Genomic DNA, 27577 nt, shown 5'->3' on the forward strand with positions numbered 1-27577 from the left:
GTTTGATTGTTGTTAAAGAGATTTTTGGATTTTGTCTCTGCCTCTGAGAGAGCAGCAGTGTTAGTGCTTAGAGATGCTGATTTGGTCACTCTGAAAGGTGTTATGGGTGTAACACAAGGTAAATGCTGGGTTAAAGATCTGAGTTCCATACAGTGGAATCCACATTGTGCAATTTTTTAGTCTACAAATAGACATTTTTAAGAGACAAATGGCCATTAGCTATTTTCTGTTTGGGACTGGTACATGTAATGAACAGTGTAAGATTAGTGAATTGTGTATAAATTTTAATGAAGTGTGCAAGGTTGACCTTTAGAAATGAGTATCTTCGGGATGTGTATTGCTTTTCCTAAAGTGTAGTGACTCATTTTCAAGGAAGCTTTTTAATAAACTCATAAAATTTTATAGTTAATAATGTTTTGAAGATGAGGAAGCTAGTTTTGGATTTTCATTTATTTTATAATTTTTAACCTTTGCTGTAAAAGTTGAAATATAGTACAACTTGAACTTTTTTTTTTTTTTTTTTTAAAATAATTAAAGTTATATTTTAAAGAGTTAGGTGTGACTGTTTTGAATTGGTGTCTTCTGTTACACAAGTATTGGAGTACTGTGCTTTAAGTAGTCAGGGTATGTGGTGAGTGAAAGGTAGGCCCAACAGAAGGGGATATTGTACTTTTTCCAGTTGGGCATTGTCTAAAAGACTCCTTGCAGATCCTTCTGTTGGAAGGAACATTATCATCATGATGGAATTGAGAACTCATAATTGAGTCAGTATTTGTAGTATTCAACCAAGACAGATGGTGGTGTGGCCAAACTCCTCAGTCAGCATCCACCTCTGATGGATTGCATTTTTCTTTATCCAGCTGTTAGTTTTAAGTCACAAAATCCTCCCTTTTCTACCCAAGGTCATACTGTAGTTGTGGGTGGGGAAAGGATGGCTGGAACAGAGTTCTCTCTGTGTGGGTGGAAGCTTAGTGTCTGTCATTCTGCCTCTGTCCTGCAGAGAGCCATCGCAGTGACTTCTGGCTTAAAAGTGAGGTTGACTCTGGAATCTGATACCTATGGCACTTGTGATGAGTATGGACAACTCAAATTTAAATCTTTGTCTTAAAAAGAGTGAAGTCTTGAATCCTGATCTTTCTAGATTCAAGTTCTTAGTAGATGGTTTAAATGTGCAGGAGGTTTTTGTGAATTTTTTGTGCATCCCGTTTCTCTCCTATAATAGAACTGGTTTCTGACATGCTGTACTTACCAGAAACTTGATCCTTTGAAGCTGGCTCTGTTTCTAATTCAGTAGTATCCCTGAAAATACATACAAGATACATGGAGAAATGCCATTAAGCTTCATACATAAGTGTTTTACCACTTGGTATTTTTTAATGTCCATCTGTGTATTGGATGTCAAATTTGATAGGCCTTGGGAAGCATTATTCAAGAAGGAAGTCTTACATCCAGCTTCAGGGAAATATTAATGAAAACAGTCTGTGGTGACAACCTGCATGGCTGTTTACCCTGCAGCTCTGGGAGTCTTTAGGATGTTTTGCATGTGACAATTCACTATCAGGTTTGACTTACCAGAAGACTCTGCTGGCCAGTTCCCAAGCAATGTTTTGAGTGTATTGTCCTTTTACTTGGTGTTCAGTGCACATTATGATGCAAATGCATACTAGTAGCTAAAAAAATTTGGACTTGGACTTCCTAGTGCATAAATGCAAAATTGGAAATCTGTATATCTCCCCCACCTGTTTCTGCCACAGCAGAAATAAGACATTTGTTCTTTCCTGGAATAAGATTCACCAGCTCTGCCGTTCAGAGGTGGTACTGCTCATTAGTTGTGGACTGTATCCAGAGGATTGTATTCCTCTTATTTCCTCACTGCAATTTCTTTTCATTCAGATTGCCACACGAGAGGGGAAAAGGTGAGGGGTAAGGCTTGGGTGTTTGCTGGCATTAGCAGAGAAGGGTTACAGCTCTTGATGGGAATTACTGTGGTGCTTCTCAAGGTGTTTACTGGGCATAAAGTTCTACAAAACATTTTTCTGTGCAGGCTGGTTTTCATGCACATTTGGTTATGTTCCAGTGTTGCTCATTTTTGTATGTGAGCATAATTGTGTAAGCATAATTAAGCAGCCACAGAGGAGAAAATATGAATGGCTGTGGAAAAAGGAACGCAGTATGTGGAGTGTACCTATATGGGAGATTTCAGTGATGTGATGGAAAATCATTGGGGTGGACCCTTCTGCTGCACCGGCTGTGGTAACTTTAAAAGTACCAGCATTCTGAGACTCCTTGAAATAGTGGTATTTCAGTATTTAAAACCACCTTCATTCCGTTCAGATAGTTTTTTTATCCTTTGTGTCTTAATGTGCCTTTACCAATTCTGTATCTCCTGTGGTGCTGAAAATTCCACACTTCCCACCCTATTAGCATTAGTTCTTACACTTTCTTTATGAAATAGCTCCTGACCCATTTTCACTTCCATTCTTCTAAAATAAATCATCTTTTCCTTGTATTTTCAGACTAAGCTACCAGCAATATTATTTCTGAGTACCAGGCCACCTCTAGTGCTTGAACCCTTTTGGGACTGAAGTTTAGACTGTGCAGATTTAGTGGAGCAATTGGTGGTAGCTTTTAAATATTTTTTAATAGTTGCCTTTCTATATTGCCTTGTATTCAAACAACACAGAAAAATCATTCTGTTTAGTCTAAAACTAGGTATTTTCACAAATATATATTTCTTCTGTCAGTCTTGGTAGACATTGTCTTGTGCATATGTATGTACATTGTTCTCTATTTAATACCTCTTTTTTTCAAGCTTCTTTATTCTTTGTTTCATTGTCATTCTAATGCTTGGTGCCTGATAGTCGGTGTTACATTTCCAAAGACTGGTGTCCAGATCTAGAGATATTTGCATAAATAAGTTACTCAGATCTTTTTTTCCTTAGGTAAAGCAGGCAGCTATTAATGCAGACTCTGGCTTTAATTGTGGGTGGGTTTCTGTGTTTGTTTGGATTTTTCTGTGTTGATTTTAATTATATTTCCAAAATAATTTACCCAAAGAAAACAAAACCAGCTATTTATTTGTTGTATCATATCTTACTTAACATCTGTCTGAAACTCGGCAGACTCCTAGATAAAACTGGTTTAATGTTTAAAAATAAAAGCTAAGTTTGTCTACCAGTGTTAGCTATCTGAATGTTCTGAAGTATGAAGTATGACATGCCACACCTCATTTGTGATGTTCTGCGTTGGTATAGGTGAGAATTGCTAGAATAAAATCAGATTTAGTGGTCTTAAATTTTAGTGTGTGGTGAACTACTCATGAGCTTGAACAATTGCTAAATTAAGGTGCTGCAATTCTACTTGAAATAGACTTACTGTGGTAAAAATAGCTAAAAAGATGTTCCTATAGTCTCAGATAAAAATAATTTCCAATTTCCTATGAGAAATCTACCACCACTTTGAAAAAAAAAAAGTTGCTTGTGTTTGTTTGGGTATTTTTAAAAGATTACCTGTAAAGGATTTTGAATCATGAAATTCCATACAAAATTTGCCATACTCTCCTGAGTCACCTGATTATGAAATATTTTCAGGGGCAGAAGAGAGATGATTCTGTTTTCTGATAATTTAGAATTTCTGGAAATGATGTGTGTGTATGTACAAGGACATTGATATTTGTAAGTTTATTTGACTGTATTTAAAAGAAATAACGAGAGGATTGCATCCTCCAGGTGCACTCAGAATTAATACATAGTGATTCACCACATAAGCTTAAGTCAACAAATTTTTCATAAAATCCAGTTGGTTATGGACACTGTCAGCTGCAAAGGACTAAGCTTCCTGGATTTTATGTATGTAAACTATTTTTAATATGTAAACTATTGAGTTTGCATCTGTCTGACAGAAAACACTTGTCAAGAATGTCTTATAAGTATTCTGTATTCAGGGAGGCAAGTTGGGTTTTTTTACTCTCCACTAAAATGTCACTTTTCTCCATTTAATCATTGATTTGCATGTATTCTGTTTTGTATTCTGTTTTGCAGTTCTGTGCTTCTTAAGAAGCAATATTCCCTCAGTTTTCACTGATAATTGAGTTCATGTTAATTTTCTCTTGTAAGCTTAGGAATCTTGACCTTACTTCTGCAGCCTATTGTGTCATCTCTTCATCTACCATAGACATAATCTGAAAACAAAATTTGTTACCTCTTCAGCATAATCTGGGAGCACGAAAGTCCTAGACTACAGTAGTGGCTTTTAAAGAAAATTCATCTCAGCTGTGACCATCAGGCTGTGTGTGTAGCTCGTGTGTGCAGCTGCTTTTCTTTATTGCCTGCACTATTTATTCTTGTGTCCGGTTTCATGAAGCATTAGTCATGAGAACATAAATTAGCCAAAATCGGTTATACGTTACTTGAGAAATGTTTGAGGAGCATCCGTTTCTGTTGTTCTATACTAATTGTCCCTGAAATGAGAAGGACTTTGATCCTAAGTATTACTAACAGACTGGAATAAATTCACAACATCCCAATATGCCACAGAAATTTTGCAAGAACAAAGCCACAGAAGAGGCCAGCTCATGTTTTTCCTTCTTGAGGCTTGAATGTTTTGGGGTGTGAGCATATTTGTGTCCAGCATGCTGTACTTTTAGTACTCTTACTGAGGCTTCTGGATGGTATAGTCCATACGTGAAATACAAGAAGAGTAAACGTGCTAAATTGAGAGAGAAATTTTATAATGGAATATGAGCATTGCAGAGACAGAGCATATAAAGAAGCTTTGAAAGCTGTAGTGGGAATTGCTATTGAATAAGAAAGTAAAGGAAGTTAAGGATATTGTGCCAATACATAATATGAGAGCCTTCAGTGGAGGTTCTGCTGCATTAATCTAGGTTATCTTCAGTCAAATAAGAATGATATGCTTTTCTCTGCAGAAGTAAATGAGATGTTCTTGTAAATCGTCTACAGCTCAGAAGGTGATGTGTATCCAGGCAGTCATTGATGGGGGGGAAAAATAATTTTAACTTCTGAAGAATTCAGGCTTGTCTGATTTTTCTCTTTGCTTAGCTGAAGGGAGCCCTCTTCACGCTCCCATATCTGCAGAGCAGGAGCTGGAACTTCTCCAGGAGGTTCTCTGGGCAGTAGCTGTTGTCACTGTTGTTAGCAAATCACCTGTGCGTTTTGGTCAATTGGGGCATGGAGGAAGGGATGGGAAAAGAAGCCTTTCAGAGCATCCTCAGTGGTACTGATGGAGGGAGAAGGAGCCCAGCATGCACACATACTTGTGCCTTTCTGGTCTGTAGGTGTCCCTCAGACTGGCCGGTGGTAGATGTGTGATTCTTGCCTCAGTGACCAGCACTGTGCACATAGTTACTTTATTTTCCAGATGGATAAAATATGAGCTAATTAACATGCTGTTTCTAACCATTAGTTTAGTGTGTATTTTCTTTGTCAAGAGTCTGCTGATGTCTCTCTCTGCTTTTCACCTGGAATCTCTGCTCTCATTACCTGCTCACTAAGCTCGTCCAGTCGGGTCACTGGAGACACAAGAAAAAGAAGCAGCAAATGTTCAGTTTTGTCACCCTCCCCCAGCTTATCTACATATACAATAGTGTTTTCTGTTGTGAAATTGAAGGTTCTGGGAACTTTCTGAAGCTTTGAATTTGTGATTTTACACTATATTGTCTGCATTGAAATCCTGTGTTTTCCTTGAGCAGTTTATTTATTATCCAGTAAAATTCGAATAATTTCTCTCACTGTGTGTTACTGCCTGGTTGTTGCCATGTTAACAATTCAGATTGCTGCGTTTTGGTTCCCTGTAGTTGCCCGGGTTTTTTTTTCTATGTTTTAAGTAAAAATTTGCTGACTCAGTGTACTCCTCCATTTTAATATCATTAATATATTAAAGAGTTAATAGTTAATATTTTATCATGTTTTGCCATTTAGCCCTGCTTAGTTTCATCTTGGTCAGTCATGCTTGTCATGATTCAGAAAGGATAACATCACATTATCTTCCTCAAAAACAATTTGAACAAGCTGTATTGATTTTTTTTTCCCCCCCCTTCTTTTAGTACAGTTGTTTAACAGTAGTTTGAGTTTGTGCTGTAAAATGCAAACAATTGCAACCAGTGATAATGGTAAAGTTTTTTTCTTCATAATAATTTAAGTAGAAATAACACTGCACTTCTTGTTTATAAAGCAGAGCTGTAATGTTTCAGTGACCCCTGTATACAATATTTAGAATTCTGGCTTTATCTGTTAGATTTATCAGTTAGATTGGTTTGGGTTGGGTGTATTTATTTATTTATTTTATTAGGGTATATTCTTGACTAGGGTCTTTCCTTCAGGAAATGACATCATGTTAATAATAGCCAAAACTGTCATTTACTTTATGGGGTTGGTTTTGTTTGGCTTGGGATTGTTAGTTTGGGTTTTTTGTGAGTGTGGGGAAGGAATGGTCTTAAAACAGAGGGAAAAAATAATCCGCTTCCTTATCCATTGGAATGATAAGTAGGGAACACACAAGGGTCTGGTAGGACATTTTAAAGGTGATTCTAGAATTATTTCTTCCTTTTGTGAACAGATTTTGCCAGCTGTTTCTGAGTTGGTAAATACACTAAGCCTTTTTCTTCACTATACTGTATTTAAAGGTGTCCTAAGAATTGGTAGTTGAATCTGTGCAATCAGGATGTCCCCAGTCATGAACTATGATGTAATAAGAGGGAATTTGTGTGACAATTGCTTATTACTTCAGTTGAAGGTGGCAAACAACATGTATAGTAGTACTTTTTTAGTGTCATATAAGCCAGTTTCTTTTCCTGCAGCCATTCCTGTATTGGTTTCCTGCTTCTGCTCTGGTTGCCTCACTGCGAAACAGCTGCGGGTGATTATTTTGCCAAGTTCCTAAATTCTTCAGGTTTCCCTTTTATCTTCTCTCAGCCTTGAACAAAGGGAAGGAAGTGTACAATGTTGTGTAGCAATCTTCCTTTTCATTTCAGGGTCTTTCTCTTTCTTCTTGTTAATTTGTCAGTACTGGCAGTTCTCAAGGCCGACTCCACTGAATGCAGTTAGAGATCCATACAGTGTGGAGAAATAACAATGCTTAAAAAACTCAGGGGTTTTTAACATCCTTAGAATTCTTAGTGTCTCAGGATAATTTAAATGAGTTGTACAAGTGGTGCCATAGGTGGCCTTTGCAGTTAAAGATCCACTAAAATGAGATCTTCTGATTGTTCCTTCAAAGAAAACATCTACAGATACATGCAATTGTGACCTCCCTTTTATATCCATTCATTCAACAGAGACAAATTCTTACCTGTGCAGAAAAATACTTGTTACTTTCTAAAGGTCTTTGTGGATGGGTCTGATGGGGGAGAAAGTTTTTTGACCAAAACCAGAGTTAGGTCTCTGCCTGGTAAATCTGCCCTGGCTACTGGGAAGAGCAAGAGCCACACAGTGACCAACCTGCTCTTCCTTCAGAGACTCAGGGACTGACTTGGTGTTCCTGCTGAGGAAGTAACGCTTGCTTTTAGTTTCTGTTTCATTTTGTTAGAATGTGCTGGAAGAATTTAAAAAATTCGTTCGAGACAGCCTTTCCAAGTTAAAGTTTGCATAAATATGAGTGTGTTGCTGATTATGTTGCAAACTGGTTAGAGGTCAGCGGAGGGGGTTTGCTTTAATGGTGTAATTGAATTGCTCTTACAGGAACAGATAACTTACCGTTAGCTGTGGCTGGAAAGGGAAGTTCTGGTGTCTTAGGCCTTGCCTTGTGCTGGCATTGGTGAGATGGCTTAGCAGTAGCTTCAGTTTGTGTTCTAACATAAAGGGAAAATCCGCCTTGTTGCAAATTGGTCTGAGCTGTGTGAAAGGCTAGGGCACAGGTTTTTACATCTCTACTGCAGACAGTGCTTCAGATGTGTGTGATATGTCATTTAATGAGCATTTACTTAAAAAGGAGCTGGGGGAATGTTGTGGGTCTCCAAACACTTAAATGTTAAAGTGCGTGTGATTTACAATTTCCCTGAACATCTGTACAGAAAAATCCTGTTCCATTTGTTCATAAAGTCAAGTTCTCTTTAAACACCGAATAGACTAATGTAGCCCCATTCAGGAAATAAACTACCCTAGCTTCCTCTCCAGTATTTATTGTAAGCTACCTGTTGTGGTGTCAGTTTCTGTATGCTCTGAATTGCAGAAGACAGAATACCAATTTAAGAAAATATCCAAATATGACTATTTTCTTCAGCAGCTGCAGCAGGTATTGCAAATCATCAGAAAAAGGGAAACCTATCTGCAAATCAACCCGTGACAGTAGTGTTAGGATATTCTGGATATAATGTTAAGATATTTAGGATGTAACATTAAGAATTTTGTTACGATTTGTACAAATCAAGAGATGAGACCAAAAAGTGGAGAGAAGAAGCCTGGTGCCAAAACCAAGATTCTGCACTAAGATATTTGCAGATGGGTTCAGCTGGGGAGCCTGATGTTACAGTCAGTACATAACACAAGTAGTGATCCTAAGGAATTTACTTTAGACTTGTGTGCTTTGCTTCTGATTTTAGGGATAATATTCTTTAGATGGAGAGTTGACTGACTGCAAGAGGTGTTCCTAGTGTTGGGAATAAAGTTAAAGGAGTAGTAGCTTTGATCCATGATGAACAGAATTGCAGTCCTTCCAGTGCAGTTTGCTAGGGCAAAGCTTGCAGCATGAAGGAAAAGTTCTGCAGCAAATCTTTGAGGTAGAGGCAAATACACATCTAAATTTGGTATCTTCAGAACACAGTCAAACAGCTACAGTTTGAAATATGTACTTTAGATTTATGTAAACATATTTTTATGTTTTATTAAATCATTTTAATACCACATGTACACCCACAGTTCTGTAGCAGCATAGCTTTGTTTTTATTTGTCGGAACTTTGCCTCAGAAAACAGCCATAAAATAAGGCTTTTCTGAGTTTGGATGTAGGTGAAAGTATGTGATACACCTGAGTCTTGGGATACAAACTGAGACCCACTCAACAGATTAGATCAGTAATTGGGTTCTCCACAGATGTGTTTTAACTATTTCCTAACATTTCCTTATTTTATTTTTAGCATCTCTCATTTTGATGATTAATAAAAGTGTACCCAAAGTAAGTTATAAATATGGGCAAGGCTACTGATTTAATATTCAGCTTGATTTCCCCCCCTCTTTTGAATCTCTAAAGTTTTACATTATTATTATATTTAGTTTTTATAGAATCTCCTAAGAAAGCTCCTCGTTTCACGGAATCACAGAATATGCTGAGTTGGAAGGGACCCATGGTCCAAATTTGATTACTGTCATGTAATAAAACCAAGGAGTTCCTAATTGCAACCAGATTTGAAACATAGACCATAAAATGGTGCAAATCATGGACCAGCTGGAATTAGAATTAGTTGGAACTCTGTCTGGCTTTTGAGAATTGTGCTGATGCAGAGGACCTTTCCTCCCATTTAAGTTTGTTAAACTGCTTCAGTTCAATGGCTAGTATGTTCAGAAAGTTGGGAAGTGATTTTATTTATTTACTCACTCATTCCCAAAGTGTAAACAGGGTCAGGAGGTAAATAGGATCATGAGTTAAGGATGTAATATGTTAAAGATCATGGCAATTATGGTGAATAGAAGGTGTCAGTTCAGTTTGTTAAAAATGTGTGTTCAGAGCACAGAACATTCTTTGTTTTCATTCATTTTAAGTGTGTGTCACTTTAAAACTGGGGCAACCTCTCTCAAACTAAAATTAATTTCTGATTGCATTTACATTTCTGACTTTGGCTTTTCTTAGTCTGCAGTAGAAGGTAGTAAATTATTTTACAACATGACAGAGATGTGGAAAGAATCAGATCTTGGGAAACACATATGAAGATACGTAAATTGCATAAGGTAGCATGTTGAGGTCGTGTTCTTTGGTTTAGCAAAAATGAGTGCAGTAACTGTTAAATGAAAAATGAATTCTTTAGGGGAAAAAACACAATGAGAATAAAATCAGAGAGGTTTCTTTCTTGCCGATTGGAAAGAATAAAATGAATCCTTTTATATTTCATTGATTTTTAAATTAAAAATTGTCATGTAAGTTAGAGGTTTGTTTTGTGTTGGGGAAATCGAATGTCCACAGATAAACCAGAGGAAATTTCTATTGTTCAGTTGTTGTCAATTTGCATTAGAATCAGTGAGCTTCCAAATCTGTTCTGTCTTAAATATTACATTTCTTTTCTTTTGAAAAGTGATGCTGACTTTGTTATCGAGAGTGTTTGTAGACCTCTTGTCTTGCAAGCTAATGATACTTCATTATTTCTCAGAAAATGTGTTATTTGCTTTAGTAAAATACAGAATTTTGAAAACCTTTATTTCTTTTTCCCAGGCTGTTCGCTGCTATGAATCGCTAATTTTGAAAGCTGAAGGAAAGGTCGAGTCTGATTTCTTTTGTCAGTTAGGTCACTTCAACCTCTTATTGGAAGATTATCCAAAAGGTAAAAATTTTTATTTCTTTTATTTGATAAATGTCTTTGGGGGATTGTTCTTTGGTGTAGGTGACACAACAGAATGAAAAACATTGGGCTAAGTCACTGTTTACTTGGTTTGTACTGCCTTTCAGAGCCCATAAAAGAATTGAGAGTGGAGATGTCTTTACAAAAACAACTGTACTCTTACTTCTTGTTCTTTTTTTTTTTAATGAAAAAAACCAAACCAAAATTTTTCTGGTTCTGGTGTGAATATGAAGTTGGCTGGCAGGCCCAGTGTCTGATGGCTGCCTTCCTTTCAGTGATCGTGGGATGTGGGTGAGAGCTGGGTAGAACAGGTCAGAATATTTACTTTTTTTCCCATGGGATGTCTTTTTTCATTGTTGTTGCTTTTTAGTTTTAACATGAATGCAGTTCTGTTTGTGTAGAGAAATAAACAACACTCCCACCCTCAAAATGTGTACTCCCACCCCACGCCTTTTTCCAAACACACAAAGATCCTGGATTACAATTTCCTTGGGATGCAGAAACAGGGAGATGAGTTATAACTGAGAGTAGTTCCAGAAGCACTGCTTGGTGACTCAGGCTGGCTGTGGGCTGTTTCATAGCAGTTTGTCTGTGGGTCCACTGGTTCTGTGTCTGACATTAAACAGTGTGAGTTTGGGTTCCTGGGACCTTCATTTCTAAAGTGAAAAACATGTAGATTTGATACTGCTTAGGAGGAATTTGCAGGTATCTAAATTCAGTCTCTAAATTCAGAAGGGTTTGGATGATGGAGGCATCTGTCTTGTACCTCATCCCATCCAATTAGTTTGATATAACCACTGGTGTTTCCAAATCCAGAGACATGGGAAAAGCTGCAGGGAACACAGCAGTATGCTGCCTCTAAAATTTAGTGAAGAATAGTCTGATCCTATGTTTTTATTTTAAGAAAATTCTGCCACCTGCTCTGCAGAAAAACTTAAACCACTGTTTCTGATACACCTAATAAAACTAGGTATGAGTGATGTGTGTGCAGTATGACTTTCTAGATATATTTTACTTAGCAAAACCAGCCCAGGATTATGGACTGAACTGTATTAACTCTTCTTTTGAGTTGATAACAGTTAAGAGTGACAGGACCAGGTGTTGCTGTGGATCAGAGGCAGGGTTTACTGATGGGGCATCTGCTTGCTATTGTACGTAGTTTTAAAAACAAGCATAAAAAATCCAAATGATGGTTGAAAATATCAGTTCTCCAAAACTGTAAAAGAGCATTAGCACAACAATGTGAGAAGAAACATTTAGCCATTGAAAATATGAATTAAAGTACTTAATGCTTTCTCAGATGCTATTTAATGTCACATCTCAGTCATACAAGAAGCCTCAAGAAGACAAAAAGCTTCGTTAGTTATGGAGTATTAAAAACAAAAGATGTATCTGTATTTTCAAAGTATAGTAGTAATTAAAAATACTGGAGGAATTTTAGTTGATGTAAAAAGGGAGGTTAAAGGGGTTTTTTTTATTAACTGAGGGACATATGTTCCTGTTAACTACAGTTTTTGAACTCGAGTACCAAAGACTGTAAAACTACTACCCTCAGTACAGAAAGTCATAGGTGTTCTATAACTAATTTACTGATGTTATTTGAAAGAAGTAAAATGCTTGTGTTCCATTATAAAGTAAAAATAAATTTCATTACGTGATACAAATTTTGTTACTTAAATTATCATACATTCTAATTGCATTACAGTTAAATTTTACATGATTTAGAACAGAAAAGTAAAGGGAGTTCAGAATATTTTGATGTCATTAATGTATATTTTACCCAGTTTTTAAGTCCTGAAGCTCCACAAGTATAAAATGCTGAAGGAGCACGATCTTCAGAACCATAAATCTGTGTAGTCTGAAGTTAGTCATGGACAAAGTTATGGAGAAGTCAGTGTGTTTAATGAATTGGATATAATTAATAAAATATCACAATATAGCAGCATGTATGATGTTCCATGATTTTTTTCCTTGGAAGCTTGTTACTTAATTAAATATCCTCAATAAATGTGTACACCTTTGTATATAATGCATATATGAAGTGTCTTTTATAAAGGCAGAAGTGGTAATTCCTTTGTTTAAAAATGCTTGCAATGAAGTTTGTGCAGAGCAGAACTGGGATCAGTGGTCAAGATGGAGCAATGCTGGCATGATAGAGATCTGGGTTTCATGTTGGTAGTTTCTTCTCTTTAGATCTGTCTCATTTTTTCACAGACACATTGGCAGTGAAGGATCATGCACCTGGGTGCATTTGTTGTGCGTTACTATTTTTATGTAGCTAATACCTTCTTCTGAACGCAATAAAAATGACTGTAGGTCATTTCTTTGTGAGAATTAGGATGCATACACCATAAGAGGAACCTTGAGAAAAAGTCATGATGGGTTGCATCATTGAAACTCACATTATTGGTGCTAATCCTGCCCTTGCTGCATATACTCACAGGGTATCAGTGAGGGACAAGCTACCTTTGAATGTGCAGTAAGCTGATGTCTATATAACTTTGGTTTTTTTTAATGAAACCTGTTAAATCTTGTAATTTCGCTTGAAGTGCATTATATTTTCTGTCACTTGCAGCCGCAGAATTCCAAAATCAATATGCTTTTATTTTTCTTCCTTAAAAGGACGTACTTATCTCCAAGAAAAGTTTTTAGTTCAGAAATTTCTGGGTGAGGTTCTTTCTTCTCAGTATTATACCTGAGCTTAGACGGGAGTATCAGTGCTGCTGCTAGCCTTTAAAAGACCTGAAGCTGCTCTGCAGGTTGCAATTTTCCCAAAATGCAGTAAGTTTGATTTGCTGTTGATAGCTAAAGGGTCTTCTCTGCAGCCATGGAATGGAGTTGTGTTATCAGCACACTTCTGCTGTTAGGAGAAGGTCCTACGCAAGGGATCAGCCTTTTTACAGATTTTGAATCCAGTGGGACACTGACTTATATTCAGACACCACCAAGATTGCAGATGGGTTGGTTTCAGCTTAGCATGTATGTTCAGGGTGGGTTCTGTGCTCAGCTTTCATTGTCTTGATTGTGACTGGTCAGAATTTGCCTTCAGGATTTCCCAAAATGGGAACGTTGACTCCTCCTAGTGAAAACTATTTCATTTCCTCAGTACCATTTTCTTAACTCTTCTGATTCTTCCTCCTTTCTTTTTTGATAAGGCAGCTATTCCTCAGCTATTGGATTGTTTTGGAGGTTCCCAAACCTTTTGTTCCCTGGGTGTGCCCCGAGTGGCACCCCCTTGTTTGTGGGTTGCTTTGTGCTGGCGCAGCTGAGCCTGCAGCTGTGTGGGGAACTGATCCAACTGCAAAATAACCCGGCACAAAAATGCAGTGCAGTTGCCCCAGAATGTGAAACCTCAGCCTCGGGTTTTGCTGGAGGAGTTTGATGGGTTGTCATGGGGGCCTTTGGATTCTGGGAGCATTCTGAATCCAGCTAGGACTCCCTGGTGTGAACCTGTGAATTTTGTTTGCTTCTGAATTCCTTGGGACAGATGGGTTTTATACCAAATTATTGTGCTCTGGTCTTGAAGGAAACAGATGCTCCATTGGTAGTTGGAGATTATTTTTTATTTTATGACTGGTTTCCATAAGCAGTACAGAGTGCAGATAGTGATGTTTTAAGGTTTGGATTCTAGTTGACTTGAGTTCTAATTGACTGCTGTTTAATGAGCTCGTGGATTGACATCATCTGTGTTTTCCTTAGGGATCTTTATTTTGCAGAAGGGTCACATGCATTGACCGTGTTCAGTTTGTGACTTGGAGGACAGCTCACAGTGGCACAAATGAAGATGTGCTTTAATCATTTGTCTCCTTGAAGTGCTGTTCTCTAAGCAAAATTCCTGGAAGTAGAAAATGCAGTTAATGAATGAATGATTTGAGAAAAACATGCAATTATTTGTGCCACAGTTACTAAAACACAATAATGCAATCAAATAATTCTTACTGTTGTACTCAAGTGGTAGTCTCAGTTTTAAATGTTCTATGTCAGAACAGTTTTAGCAGTACTTACTTTGATTATAGCTAGTGACTGCTTTATCATAAACACTAATACAAAAACATTTTAAGTCATTTATGAGATAGTGTTTGTTAGTTCAGGGGCATTTTTTTAGCAATTGTTAAGCTAAAATTTAAAACAATACTGAAAAGAAATACAGAATGTTTATTGAGCAGCTCTTTCATTATGATGCAACCTATACCCAAAATTTAAACTGGTTTTGACTGTTCTTTTGTAAAGTTGTTTGGTTGCGGGAAACTCCCAAATTCAACAATGTATATGTGTTGCTTTTTACTTAGAATTCCAGCTTTGCAGGGAATTTCTCTGTGGTGGTTAACGTCTTTCAGGAATTTGAAAGGAAGTATTGTCAGTGGGAAGCATTTTCATGTGCTGTGCTCTGAGGTGCAGGATAGTAAGAATAATTCTATAAAATACAAGGGAAAATTTCCCAGCATGGACAGGATTGTGCCGATTCCTGCCAGGCTGTCTTGTCCTACTGATGAGTCCTGGAGAACTAGAATAAATTAAATAGCTTGAATGAGTCAAGGAAGAAATGACTGTGTTTCAAATAAATGAGATATTTAGGTTTAAGGTTTTTTATTTTGTTGTTTGTAACTGGTAATAACTGGTAGAATTTGAGTTGCTTCTATTTAGAGCTGTTTAACAGAATCCTGAAGATGAGATAAATATTGGGTGATTTAATTTCAGGTGGTTTAAACCATTATGTGAAATTTCTGTAGAAAGAAGGGAGCTTAGAACTTTAAAATGTTATTTATAAATTGTGTGCATGTGGAGTAGGGGTTAGCAGTAGACAGTTCTATTATAAAATATACCTGGGCCATGTTTTTGACTGATTTTCTGAAAATTTTCACTTTGGACAGTGTTCTAAATAAACAATTGTTTAGTGGAATATGCTCTTGGAAGGATTTTTGAGCTTGATGAGAATCCATTTGGTTTCTACTGATTCTCAATATTTTAAGATCTTCATAGAGTTCAACGTGTACAGGATTTCTATAACTAAACGTCTTGTCAAACTCTTGTATATCTTTCACATTTAATACTTTATGGGACAGTGGGCTTCACACCACTTTGCTGCTGCATTGTATTTCCAGATGAGGATGTGGAATTGTTAATAGAATTTCTTAGAGGACTATTTGATGATTTTTCTTTCTTAAATGTATGCCTGTGTTGCTTTTGTATGTCAGCCTTCATTCTGTGTTAAAAGGAAGACATGCTTCAGGCTTCTTTGATTGTCTCTTTGGTACTTTCAGTACAAATCTCTGGAGGAAACAGAGAGCAGCATCTGCCTGAGGCCTTAAAACAGAAGACCTGAGTGGCATTTTGCTAGTTTCACTTCCATGACATTTTTTTTGTTATTACAGAATCGTAGAATCATGGAAGTTGGAGAAGGCCTTTAAGATCACCCAGTCCAACCATTACCATAGCACTGCCAAGGCCACCACTGCACCGTGTCCCCCTGCATCACATCTACGCGTCTTTTAAATACTTCCAGGAATGGTGACTCCACCATTTCCCTGGGCAGCCTGTGCTGATGTCTGACAACCCTGTCATGAAGAAAATATTCCAAATACCCAATCTGTACCTCCCCTGGTGCAGCTTGAGGCCACTTTGTCTTGTCCTGTCAAGACTTGTTACTTGGAAGTAGAGACCGATCAACACCCACCCGGGGGACAGCCTCCTTCCAGGTGGTTTGTAGAAGGCAGTGAGGTCCCCAAGCCCCTTTTTTTCCAGGCTAAACACCCCCAGTTCCCTCAGGTGCTCCTCATCAGATCTGTGCTCCAGATCCTTCCCCAGCTCTGTTGTCCATCTCTGAACATGCTCCAGCATCTCAATGTCCTGCTTGTCGTGAGGGGCCCCAAACTGGCACAGGTTTCAAAGTGTGGCCTCACCAGTGCCCAGTACAGGAGGGCAATCACAGCCCTGGTCCTGCTGGCCACAGTATTGCTGATACAAGCCAGGTGGCATTTGCCTTCCTGCCCCCCTGGGCACACTTGGCTCATGTTCATCCAGCTGGTGACCAGCACTCCAGAGCCTTTTCCGCCAGTCACTTTCCAGCCCCCCTTCCCCCAGCCTGGTGGTGGGGTTGTTGTGACCCAAGTGCAGGACCTGGCACTTGGCCTTTTGAACCTCAGCCCTCGTTGCCCTTGTCCAGGTTGTGACAAACAGGAGTGACCCCCAGACTGAGCTCTGGGGAACACCCCTGGTGACTGGCCACGAGCTGGATGTAATTCCATTTCCCACCACTCTCTGAGCCTGGCCATCCAGCCGGTGTTTACCCAGCAAAGTCAATTCTATTGGCTCAACCTTGGAATTTTCTCACCTTTTGATGTCTTTCATTTTATGGCAGAGCACTTTTCATCTTACTGGGTTAAAACACCATGGTGGGTAAAACCTGCACTATATATGAGTTGTTTCTGCAATCTGCATATATCTCTTAGGTGTTTAATGAAGATTTATTTTTTTCCTGGAAGCAGTCAGATTTAAATCAGCAGATGTGCTCTTTCCAGGCTTCCCTCGCGCAGTTCTTCAGCTAATTTTCTATTTTACTATTAGTTTCACATCAGCTAAGCACTAAGAAATATTAGTGCTTGTTTAAAAATTAAATTAAAAATAATTGTGTTTAAGAAAACACATACTGACTTACACAGAACAATATGGAACTTTGGTTTGTATTAAAGTTTTCTTTTCAGGGTATGTCATCAAATTAATGCTTACTGTTTCTAAGTTCAGCAAGCCAAAAATTTGTGTTAGTCACATTTAGCCTTGCAAGGTGCCACTAGATGGTGTTAGTATGTAGTTCACTTTCTTCTTGCTCAATCACTAAAATACTCAAACTGCTCCATGTTTGCATCACTTTCGAAGGCCTGTAAGTTTTAAGGTTAGAGTCGATCATATAAGCCATCCTCTGTAACTGCATGATTTGTGATGAAATGTGCTAAAGATGACAAGTGGGTGGTTGTCACTCGGTCTAGACATTTTTCCTCCCCATTGTCACCTTGCTTGTTTGTTTAGGTCACGTGTTTAGATTCTGAATACAAAGAAAGATTGTCTTACCTTACTACTGAAACAATTAAGTTTTGCCACTATCTTATGAAACTAAGTAGATTAAAAAAAAAAAAAAAAAATCCTGAAACCACATATGTGATAATTATGTCAGATTTGGGTTTTATTCTCTATATGATATGAAGAAATCTTAAACAAAGGGAAATAAGGAGTAAGTGTCATCCATGTCCTGATTCCGACATGTCCCTTGATCCTATGAAAGTAGGAGAGGAAGGCAGACTCTTAGGGGTCACATTATAAAGGCTGTCAGGGTTCAAGTAAGCATTCATATTACAAAGTGGGTAGTTCTGGGTGACTGAAAACTTAAAAGAGGAAACCAGTGGACTCCAGAGTGTGAACTCATTGAGGGTCATCTCTCCACGAGGTGCCTGAGGATTCTGAAGCGAGCCTGAACTGAGGAGGATTATTACTGTTCAATGGTTGCAATTCTTTTAGAAAGGCGGTGTTTTGCTTTTCAAGTAATTTTCAGAGCTATTTCAGGTAAACATTTTATTTTCATCGAGCAATATAGCCGATGGTGATTGATTTGAAAAGCCATGTATAGCTTTGGGGTATACATGTCCCCTCCTCTGGGGAGGACAGTAAATGCTGCATCTGCCACTCTCACAGGGGTTTCAAGAACGTGATCACAAGGGTTACCTGTTAGGAAAATAATATACATGGCCAGGTTTTGGAGAGAGGTGTTCATAGCAAGAGTGTAAACTGATACAGTAAGAAATGGAATAATGGACAGAAGGATGGAAATAGGTAACTGAATACTTCTTTCAGTACTTCTCGAGTCTCTTGTCCAGTATTGTTTTAGAATGTGGTTTTAGGAGTTTTCTGTGGTTGACTACAAAATGTAGTTGATAGTGAAGCAAGAGGCATTGTCCTGCTGTTGACACTCAATCCTGTTCTTTGAGTCTAGACTTGCATTTTCTGGATGCTCATGAGTGTTTCACATGCAAGGAAAAAAGAAGTTTTTATGTCCTTAATTGTCTTTGTACAATTCCATATGTGTAAGAATTTCAGTGGCAAACTTGCAGATTGAAAAAGCTCAATAGTAAGTTCCTAATCAAAAGATTGTCTGCAGAATCCTGCTGTGCCTAAGAGTGATTTCAGAGCACTCATTTCACAATGTTCAAAAAGGACATCATAACTAAAATGGGGTAATTCACTTGTATCTGTAAAAATGAGAGTTGACCCTATGTTGAAAGAGGGGCAGTAGTTGATAGAATCTTTTTGTGACAAAAATTGTCTCACTTTGGAATGACCAGTCCAGGATGAAAAGTAAAGGTGCAAAATGATATTGCAGCCTTTAGTGTGGGGATTTTTTTGTTGTTGTTGTTCATTTTTGTTTGTTCTTGGTTTGGTTGTTTTGGTTTTTTTTTTAATACTGCTAATGTACTGTATGACCCAAGTAACTGGGATTTTTTTTCTTTTTAATAAACCGGGGAGTATCATCCTGCAGTTAGAATCATAACACTGATAAAGCACACCCTGTGTTACAGATGGGGACTTGTGTAAAATTCTTGAGTCTCTGCAGATTCAGTTGCTCTTTTTTTCTTATTTTAAAATAAAGTTTGCATTTTGAGGGATTTATACTTACTTCCTCTAGATACAAAGTTAATTTAAGGCAGAAGTTGCTAGTAGTTCCACAGTACACATTTTAGATAAGGTACTAATATCTACACCATAGAATTTAGGATGAAATCTACTTATTGGTGACTCACTCAGGGACTGTGAAATATGATAGGGTTCAAAATTTACGGTTCATGTTTTGCTTTACAGCTAGGTTGGTTCAGTTTTTAAAAAATCTTGCTTTCATAATTTGATTTCTGGCATCTTATATGCAAGATTCTTCTTAGGGATATGCTTGATTAGGGATGTTTCATGTGGGCTCTGGCAAAGAACCCAATTTTTTTAATCCTTTTTTTCTGTTTTTCCGTTTTTTTAATCCTTTTTAGCAGAACTTGAGTGCTCGTGGAGCACATGTTTAATGTAGGTGTTTAATGTCATTGTAAAAAGGGCTGAAATCGGGTTTCAAAGGTAACTTACTGTAAGTTGGGCACTTGATAATACTGAACTTGTGCATAGTAACACTTTTTAGTTGTCTGGCTTACCTGAGGAGGAAAGGGACATTTAGCTCTGGTTTAAGGGAACCCTCCATGTTTCATCTCTACGTGTTTTCAGCAGAACACGGGGAATTTTAGCATTTTATCTGCAAGAGGTAGAAAGAGGATGCTGTTACCTAGAACAGGCTATATCCCTGGGGGTTTCTGAACCCACAAGAAAGATTGGGCACTGAGGACACTGAGGAAGACTGAAGTGTCCTCTTTCTTCCTCTGAAGAGTAACGTGGCTCCTTAGAGCAGAGGCCTTATCTTCTTACCATGTAAACACAAATAGGCTTCAGCAGTCCATGCTTCCCATGTGCTTGCTTTTAATTGTAACTGGGCTTGGCACATTGAAGCAATCACTTCAGCTGTTCCTGTGGGAAGTTGCTAAACTTTATTGAAGAATGGAAGAGTTAGAAAAGAAAATCATTGCCAAACATCCTTTTTCATGAAGGAAAACTGGTGGAATATCATGGAGCAAAGACTCCATTCTGTAATAACTTCCCTATGTTAAAAGGATGTGTTAGAATTTTTCAGGGCAAGTTTATTCTTGCTTTCTTTTTTCCTGTTCTTTCTTTTTAAGGTCTTCTGTTTATTTATGTATTTTTTTAATACTGTTGACATTGTATAAACTTATTAGCAGTGCCTTAACTGCTACAGGGAAGCATGTTCCACCTCTCCTTTTTAATGAATATGCTCATGTGGGTACTTCCTATATTTTTTAACAGCTACAGTGAAAATGTTCTCCCTTTTACTTTCTTCATATAAATTTTCAGCATTTTATTTAATGTTCCTTTCATCTTTTTATCCATATCCCCTGTATAATTGACTGCAGTAGTTCCTTTTTTAAAAAAAATAACAGTTTACAAGAAGTTCTCAGTTTCTTATATCTTGCATAATATGGTACTGTTGACCTGAGTATTTGAAATGCACTTTAACCCTTAAAATTGGGATAGGTATTGCTTGAGTAAAAAGAAAAAAAAATCCTTTTATTTAAGTGTGATGTGATGCATTACAAAACTTCCATAGTGCGTGTGTATGTTCCTGTTGGGGAAAGCAAAGTCATTACCATGTTCAGAAGATAACTTTTCAACAAAAAGGAATCATTATTAATGATGCCTGGGAAAAGTTGGATCTAGAAGGACTTGGGGGGGGGGGAGTAGGAGGTTATTTTGTGTTATTGTGAGCATCTTTTAAAACATAATTACAGAATGTGACTAAAATATGCTTAGTTTTAATATTCTTCAGTTTAAATTGTTAGACTGAAGTCATATCCTTCAGTTTGTTTCAGGGTTTTTTTTGGGGGGGGGTGGAGAAGGAAGTGTATTCTTTATTGTGAAAGACTTAGAATGGATTTTTAAGTAATTTTATTTGTCTGAGTTGCATGTAAGCATTTAAACAGATTGCATGTTAACAGTGTGTGGTCAATGAGTGTTCTTCTAAGGTAATTTTTCTAATATGGGCATCTAAATAAATCACAGTTTAGAGCATCAAAATTAGAAATTTGCCTCACAAGCATTTTAGTGGGGAGGGGAACCTCATGGGCTTGAATCAGTGTGTGCCTGTTCACAAATAAAGGTTGAGTCTTCATAGACAGATGAGTGCAAGGGCTCTGTGCCTTTATCATTACCTGTATGTTGTTCTTATTTCACTTAAGCACGAGAATTTCTGTCAAGTTACAGAAATTAATATGCAAGGCAGGCATTGAAGGGTGATAGCATTTAGGGACATCGTTTATCCGTGGTGCTTGCAGGAAATGAACCTGCACATAAAGTACACGTTGTTCCTATGTCTTAATCTGTTTAGTGCTTATGGTTTTTCAAAGCAGGAGTTGCCTTCTTCTGTTGTTTGGTTTCCACAAGTTGTGTGTTTTCCATTCTTAAATCTTAGGGAGCAAACACTTGAAAAATCAGTATCTTGGTGTTACTGCAGTGAATCTTTACTTGAAATGCTTCATTTTTGATGGTTCCTAGTGCTGTGTTCTTAGAAAAAAGCAAAGTCTCTGTTGTAGTCCGAGGTGGCCTGCTAGCCCAAGGGCAAGATGAATCAACCAGAATTTTTAGTGAGAAAGTGGGATGCAGGAATAGTGATTTGAGAAATTGGTTGCTAAGTAGAGTTGATATTCCACTGAACAGAGCTGTGCTTAGCACTGATTTCCAGGTTAGTCTTGGCTGTGGCTGTTGAATAAAATGTAAGCTTTTATTTTTTTCTGCTTGCTTTTGTTTCTCAGAATGAAAGGCCATGTGAAATTGATTTCTCTTTGTATGTCCCTCCTCACCAGTTCTTCAGAAAATACAGGGCATCAGGGACCGTGGTAAATGAGCTACATGATTAAATTTTTAAATCTTACAACAGCTTTGTCCAGGATGAAAATCCCAAAATTTCAAATTATTTCTTTGTTATAGGTTTTCTTTAAAATATTGCTTGATTTACATTTGTAAGATTAATAATAAATATTCTTTTTCATTGACATTTCATAAAACAAAATTATAATTTTAAGGAATGCATTGGCCACAACAGTGTACTTATCATGGCAGTGTTGCTTTTATTAAACCATTTATCATTTTAATGTTGTGTATTCTGACTCTTAAGGATTTCTATCTTTTTCTTCAAAGCAAATGAAACAAAACAAATTGAACATTCATTTTTCTTTCCTACAGCATTATCTGCATACCAGAGGTACTACAGTTTACAATCTGACTACTGGAAGGTCTGTATTTGCTCTTTCTTTTTTTTTTTTTTAAATGTGTCACTGTAAATGTTCAATTTTTAAAGTAGATTCTGTTCAATGTAAGTTTGGGGTAGCTGCAATTACTTTTTGGCATATTAATTGAGTCTTAATGTAAATGTTCACTTACATGTACAATTCATTATAAATTTCATTGAAAGTAAATCTTCACATTGTGTTGAAAAGGCAGCTCAATTAAGCTGACAAGTTTTAAATTATTTTTTTTACCATCATTATCCATTACTTCAGGGTTTTTTTATGCAGCACAGATATTTGGATGTGTGTATGGAGAGCATCAGAATCACCTGAAAGCTGCTGCGCAGGCATTGGACTGGGAATGGGGAAAATGTTCTCAGGTTGCTTTTTTGTTTCCACAGACACCAAATTGTTTAAAGTCCTTTTCAGTATTTTAAATAACATTTCCTATGTCAGATAGGAACAGATCCTGTTAGTGTAGCTGTCTTGTCTGGAAGTAGAGGTATTGTGTCTGTAAGTAGAGGTATCATGACTTCAGGTGAATAAAATTCAAAAAATTCTTAAAATGGCATTGTCAGAAATAGTCAGCATTGGTATATTGTCACATGAAATAATTTGAAGCTCCTGATTGAGAGAGAGGTGCAGGAAAGCATGTAATACATTAGATACTTGTGTGGTCCTAAGCAGCTGTTTTTCCTTAAAAGAGTGGATAAATGTGTGTTTCGTATACAGGGAGGGCTCATGAGGAGGTGCTGGTACCACATGTGGGTGGCGTTAGAGAAACACCACTTTGTGTGTTCTTTTCCTTTACGTGGACTGTAAGAACGTTCTGAAAAAGGCTGTGGCAGCTTCTCCCATTTGGGCACAGGATGGGGAGAAAGGCAGGGTAAATTAAAGGTGGAAGAGTGAACTGGAGTTAAGTGTTTTATAGCAGGTAAAGGAGAGCTCCAGCTGGAGGATCCTAGGGGAAATTTTGGTGTTGTCTTGTAAAGCCCCTGCTTCAGCAGGAGTTATGCAAGTGCCATTTTTCACGGAGCCATTTTGGAGTTGAAGGAGTTTTTCCAGAAGTAACCCCTGCAGTTTTAAAATTACAACAATAAAAATATTAATCTGTTCTTCTTACGTGCTCTTGGAGAGCTGCTTTAAAGGTTGCTGTAAATAAGTGTTGAAATCGATCATTAATTAAAAATCGATTGTAATAGTTTCTGTTGTTTGTACTCTTTCACATTAAGCATGTCAGAATAGTTTATGACTGGAATTATTTTTTCTAGTTTTTATTCCAATGGCTCATTATTAAAATAAGTGGTATGTGATTACTAAGTTATTTCCCCTGCATTTTCAGAGAGTTCAGGGTGGAATGTAAATGATTATATATATTTCTATAGATGTAGGTTGTTCAGTGTAGCTCAGAATATTATCTGCAATTAAAACAAATATAAACTCTTGACTATTTTGCAGTTTTATTTCAAGCACTGATGGCAATAAAATTTGTTTGTATACAATGTGTGATATTTTAACACACCTGTTTCTTGTATATATCTCCAAAATTTTCCCATGCAGAGATTATTTCAAACTGTTCCAGTTGCAAACATGAGGGCATTGTTTGCAGCTGACAAAAGAACATTTTCACTTATACAAATTAAAAATTCAACCCAACAGCAACAACAAAAAGAAACCAAAATCCAGTGTTTTTTCTCCAGGTTGGCCTCCCCTGGGAAAGATATCACTGTGAGCTTCCTTAAAAATGTGTAGTCCAAAGTGGTTCTTTTCCTATAAACTTATGAGGTTTTATTAATTTTGATATTCATGAAAAAGAGCTTGAAAGAGTCCAAACCCCTTTTTCAGCTAATAACTTTTTTACTGAAAGTGGTAAAAATCACAGGTGAATCATATTTCATCTTATTAATGGATGATGAAGCTATTCTGGAGCTGGCAGTGGGAAGTTGCCTGGATTGGGTCTAGAGAAAGATGTTTCCCCTCCTCCCCCCCAACTGAGAGGATTTATTGTTTCTTGTCATCCTTAATGCCTTGTATCTGTAAGAAACCATTTAGTCAAGAATGGTAAGTTTATGGTGTATTTTTGGCCACACTTTTATGCTGTTTTGTTCTACTTTGTGGGTTTTTTGGGTTTTTTTCCCAAAATGATACAGATGGCAAAAAAACCCCAGTCTCATTTCCTTATTTTACTGTTGTGGAATTTTAAAGAAGTTTTTTTTTTAATTTTAATTTTTTTTTAGTTTTTACAGGTCAGGATGTCATCAGTTAAGTTGTTGGAATTTGTGATGGTAAAGAAAGGAAGAGAGAGAAGGGTGTGAAGGAAGGGTGGTATTTGTGAGCTGTGTGCGAGATCTGGGAAGCTGGAGAGTGCTGAATCACATGAAGGTTATTATGTAAGGCAGGTCTGAAGTCAGACAGGAACAGCCTTATAAACTTGGGCAGTGTATCTGAAATTACAAACTGTCGTGCAGTGCAACTTTACATGGTTGAAATAAGTGTCCTCTATGGGCTTTGTTTTTTAAAGAGAGAATTTACAGAAGAATTGTGAGAGTTTTCAGATTGCTTTGAGTGTAGTTTTGCCTCCTTTTGAAAAGTATTTTTACTCTCTGCTACTTTGGATTTTTAGAGTTGCATGGGGTCGGTAGTTGAGCATTATTTTCATGCATTGTTCATTTCATGGTACTCAGTCTGTATTTCCTTTCATGAAAAAAGCATTTTACATTGTTTTTTTTCCCCCATACATTTTTCTGATGGTCTGAATTTTTGTATATTTTTCTGATAGTCTGGTCTGAAACAACCAGGTTGTTTTCTGTCAGAATTTGATGCATCGGTTGTTTTGTTGCTATTATAATAAGCATTGTGTTGATCCTATGGAACAAAAAGAGAAGGAAAAAAACACTTCAGAAAATATATTCTAGATATATATTGTAGTGACAGGAGTGAAGGTGAAAGGTTAGGAAGATGCTGTATTTTGCCACTTACCAGATCAATACTCCCTCTGTGCTGGTGAGATATTATTTCCTTTCAAAACTACCTGTATGGATAGTTTAGAAGGTGTTGGGTTGCATTATGCCGCATATTCCAAAATAGACCATTTTTTGCTGTAATCTTTGGGTACTCACAGATCAGTGTAAAATGTCCTGCAGAAAACTGAGTTTCTGCAATTTTTGACTACAAAGGCACTGTGGTACCTTAACTCTGCATTAAAAAAAAAAAAATTGACTTGAAGTGTGGTGAAGTAAATATCTCAACTTGGATAAAAGCCGATCTAACTTTCATTCTTGCATTCAAGTAGTTCTTTCAATGTCTCTTCTTATGTGCCTATGCTAAAATAAATCTCCCTTCTGTGCAATGTACTTCATTCTGATTTCTTTTTAAAACTCCCCTGTGTCAACATGTTGGGGGAGGTGAGGAGGACTGTGGGGGATGAACGGATACAAAGGGCAGTTCAGGAGAGGGAGACAACAGCTAGAACTGCAGTTTGTAGATGTTGATGCTCCTGGGAAAATAAAGATATCAAGTGTAAATGTCTGCCATGATTATCAGTTTTGACATATTCTGAGGAGGCAGGATTAGAAGCTCAGCAAGGAGTAAGATATTCCTGATTTTATCCAAACATGATGGCAGATATCTGGCACCTGTAGGAAGTTATTTTAATCATCTTGTGTTTGTATTATAATGGACTTAATCATACTGAACTCTTTTATATAATGCCTGGCTTTGGGTAGGGCTGTCCTACAGAAATTGTATTGCACAAGTGAATTGAGTGTTAAGCATATAAAACATCTGGGTCTGTTGCACTGACATAGTTGTCCAGGGCAGGGAAGACCTAGAAACCTTATTCCACAGATTTGGGGCTTCAAGAGGTATCAGTGCTCCCTAGAGTGATTCCTGGGGGAGTTCTTGAGAGAAGAACTTGGTTATCCAGTATTTAGATTAGATCTCTGCTTAGGCATGGCACTGCTATTGCAGCTCTTGTGTGGTTTGATAATCTTGATTAAAGAGTGTTTGTGGCCTTCACAGGTAGGTAAATGTTCAGATATTGTCAGTTAGGAGTTGTGTGCCTGCAGTTGTAGCAACACAGAGTTTGAATAAATAAAACCTTTTGGTACAGTTATATTAGGTAGCAGCAAACTCCTTTATGCTGATTCTCTGAAGTGTTTTCATGAGCATCTATTAGGGACATCTCTTTTTCTGGGGAATGAACATGAAGATTTCTAGACACTGTTAAATTCAGGGGATTGTGGACAAGTTATAAGGAACATGAGAACGGCACTACTGAAGTCCATTATTCTGTGTTAATTCACCAGAGTAGCGTCCTGCTGGCTTAAGTTTTTTTATAACAAATTGTGTTTTATCAGAGTAACAGAGGGTACACAGGTACTTAAACATTTCTGTTTACAGGTGAATAAATTGAAGGATTGCCAGAGCACAGCATTTAAAAATGCAGCTTAAAATGGTGGACATTACCGTGAAAATGAGTTCTTTCTTTTTCAAGGAGGACTCTGCTGTGGAATAGGATGCTGGAACTTAAATTGAGGATGCCTGAGAAAGAAAAGAAACCTTGATTTATTCAGCTATGCTCAACTGTAGTATCTCTTTATTGAGCAGTGCTTGGAGTGGGTCAGTCAGAAAGTCTGAATGTTCCTTGAAATGTTTAAGGAACACTTAATTAGTGAGTTATATCCTCCAACATGTATTCAGATTTAGAATTCTTGTTAGCTGTTGACTTTTGCTGGAAAGTTGCCTAGAAGGAAAGTAAATCTGTCAGGCACTCGTTATCATTTTATGAAAATGGCTTTAATCACCTTTCTTTTTAATAAAGATTTCATTTATGTGGACGAGGTGAAAACATCAAAGAGGTTTGATAAACTCCAGGAAGGATTTTCAAAGACCTGCTTCTGTGTTACAATGGATTTTAAGAGCATCTGAGTCCAAATGTAGTGCAAACTGCATTTACAGTTGCAAGGCTATACTGTAGAACACTGAGTGGTCTAGTTAAGAAAAATAGATAAATTGAAGAAGGGGAAGTAAATTCCATAATTTTGCAGCAAGGTAAGTAAGGTGTTGGTTTAGTTCTGGAAAACTCCTGTTTGGTACTCCCTGCCTGTGTTTACTGGATAGTAGAATAAATTATTGTTTATGAAGTTTTACCTTTTTCACATTTATTTCTTAAATCAATTATTCTTGAAAATAAAATTTTG

The 27577-nt window shown here is 37.3% G+C and overlaps 1 protein-coding gene across 15 annotated transcripts in view; it reads left to right on the forward strand.

Moving 5' to 3' along the window:
* Window positions 1–27577, forward strand: part of KDM6A (lysine demethylase 6A) — a 151949-nt gene that overhangs the window by 24021 nt on the left and 100351 nt on the right. For all 15 annotated transcript variants that reach the window (XR_005601988.1, XR_005601991.1, XR_005601990.1 and 12 more), the window contains exons 3-4: window positions 10377–10485; window positions 22333–22382. Coding sequence is in view for 7 of the 15 variants with exons in the window: in XM_039552533.1 (XP_039408467.1) it covers window positions 10377–10485; window positions 22333–22382 (159 nt within the window). In the remaining 8 variants the exon portion in view is untranslated. The remainder of the gene's footprint in view (window positions 1–10376; window positions 10486–22332; window positions 22383–27577) is intronic.

This window comes from Corvus cornix, chromosome 1 (genome assembly GCF_000738735.6).
Source record: "Corvus cornix cornix isolate S_Up_H32 chromosome 1, ASM73873v5, whole genome shotgun sequence".
Classification (NCBI taxonomy): domain Eukaryota; kingdom Metazoa; phylum Chordata; class Aves; order Passeriformes; family Corvidae; genus Corvus; species Corvus cornix.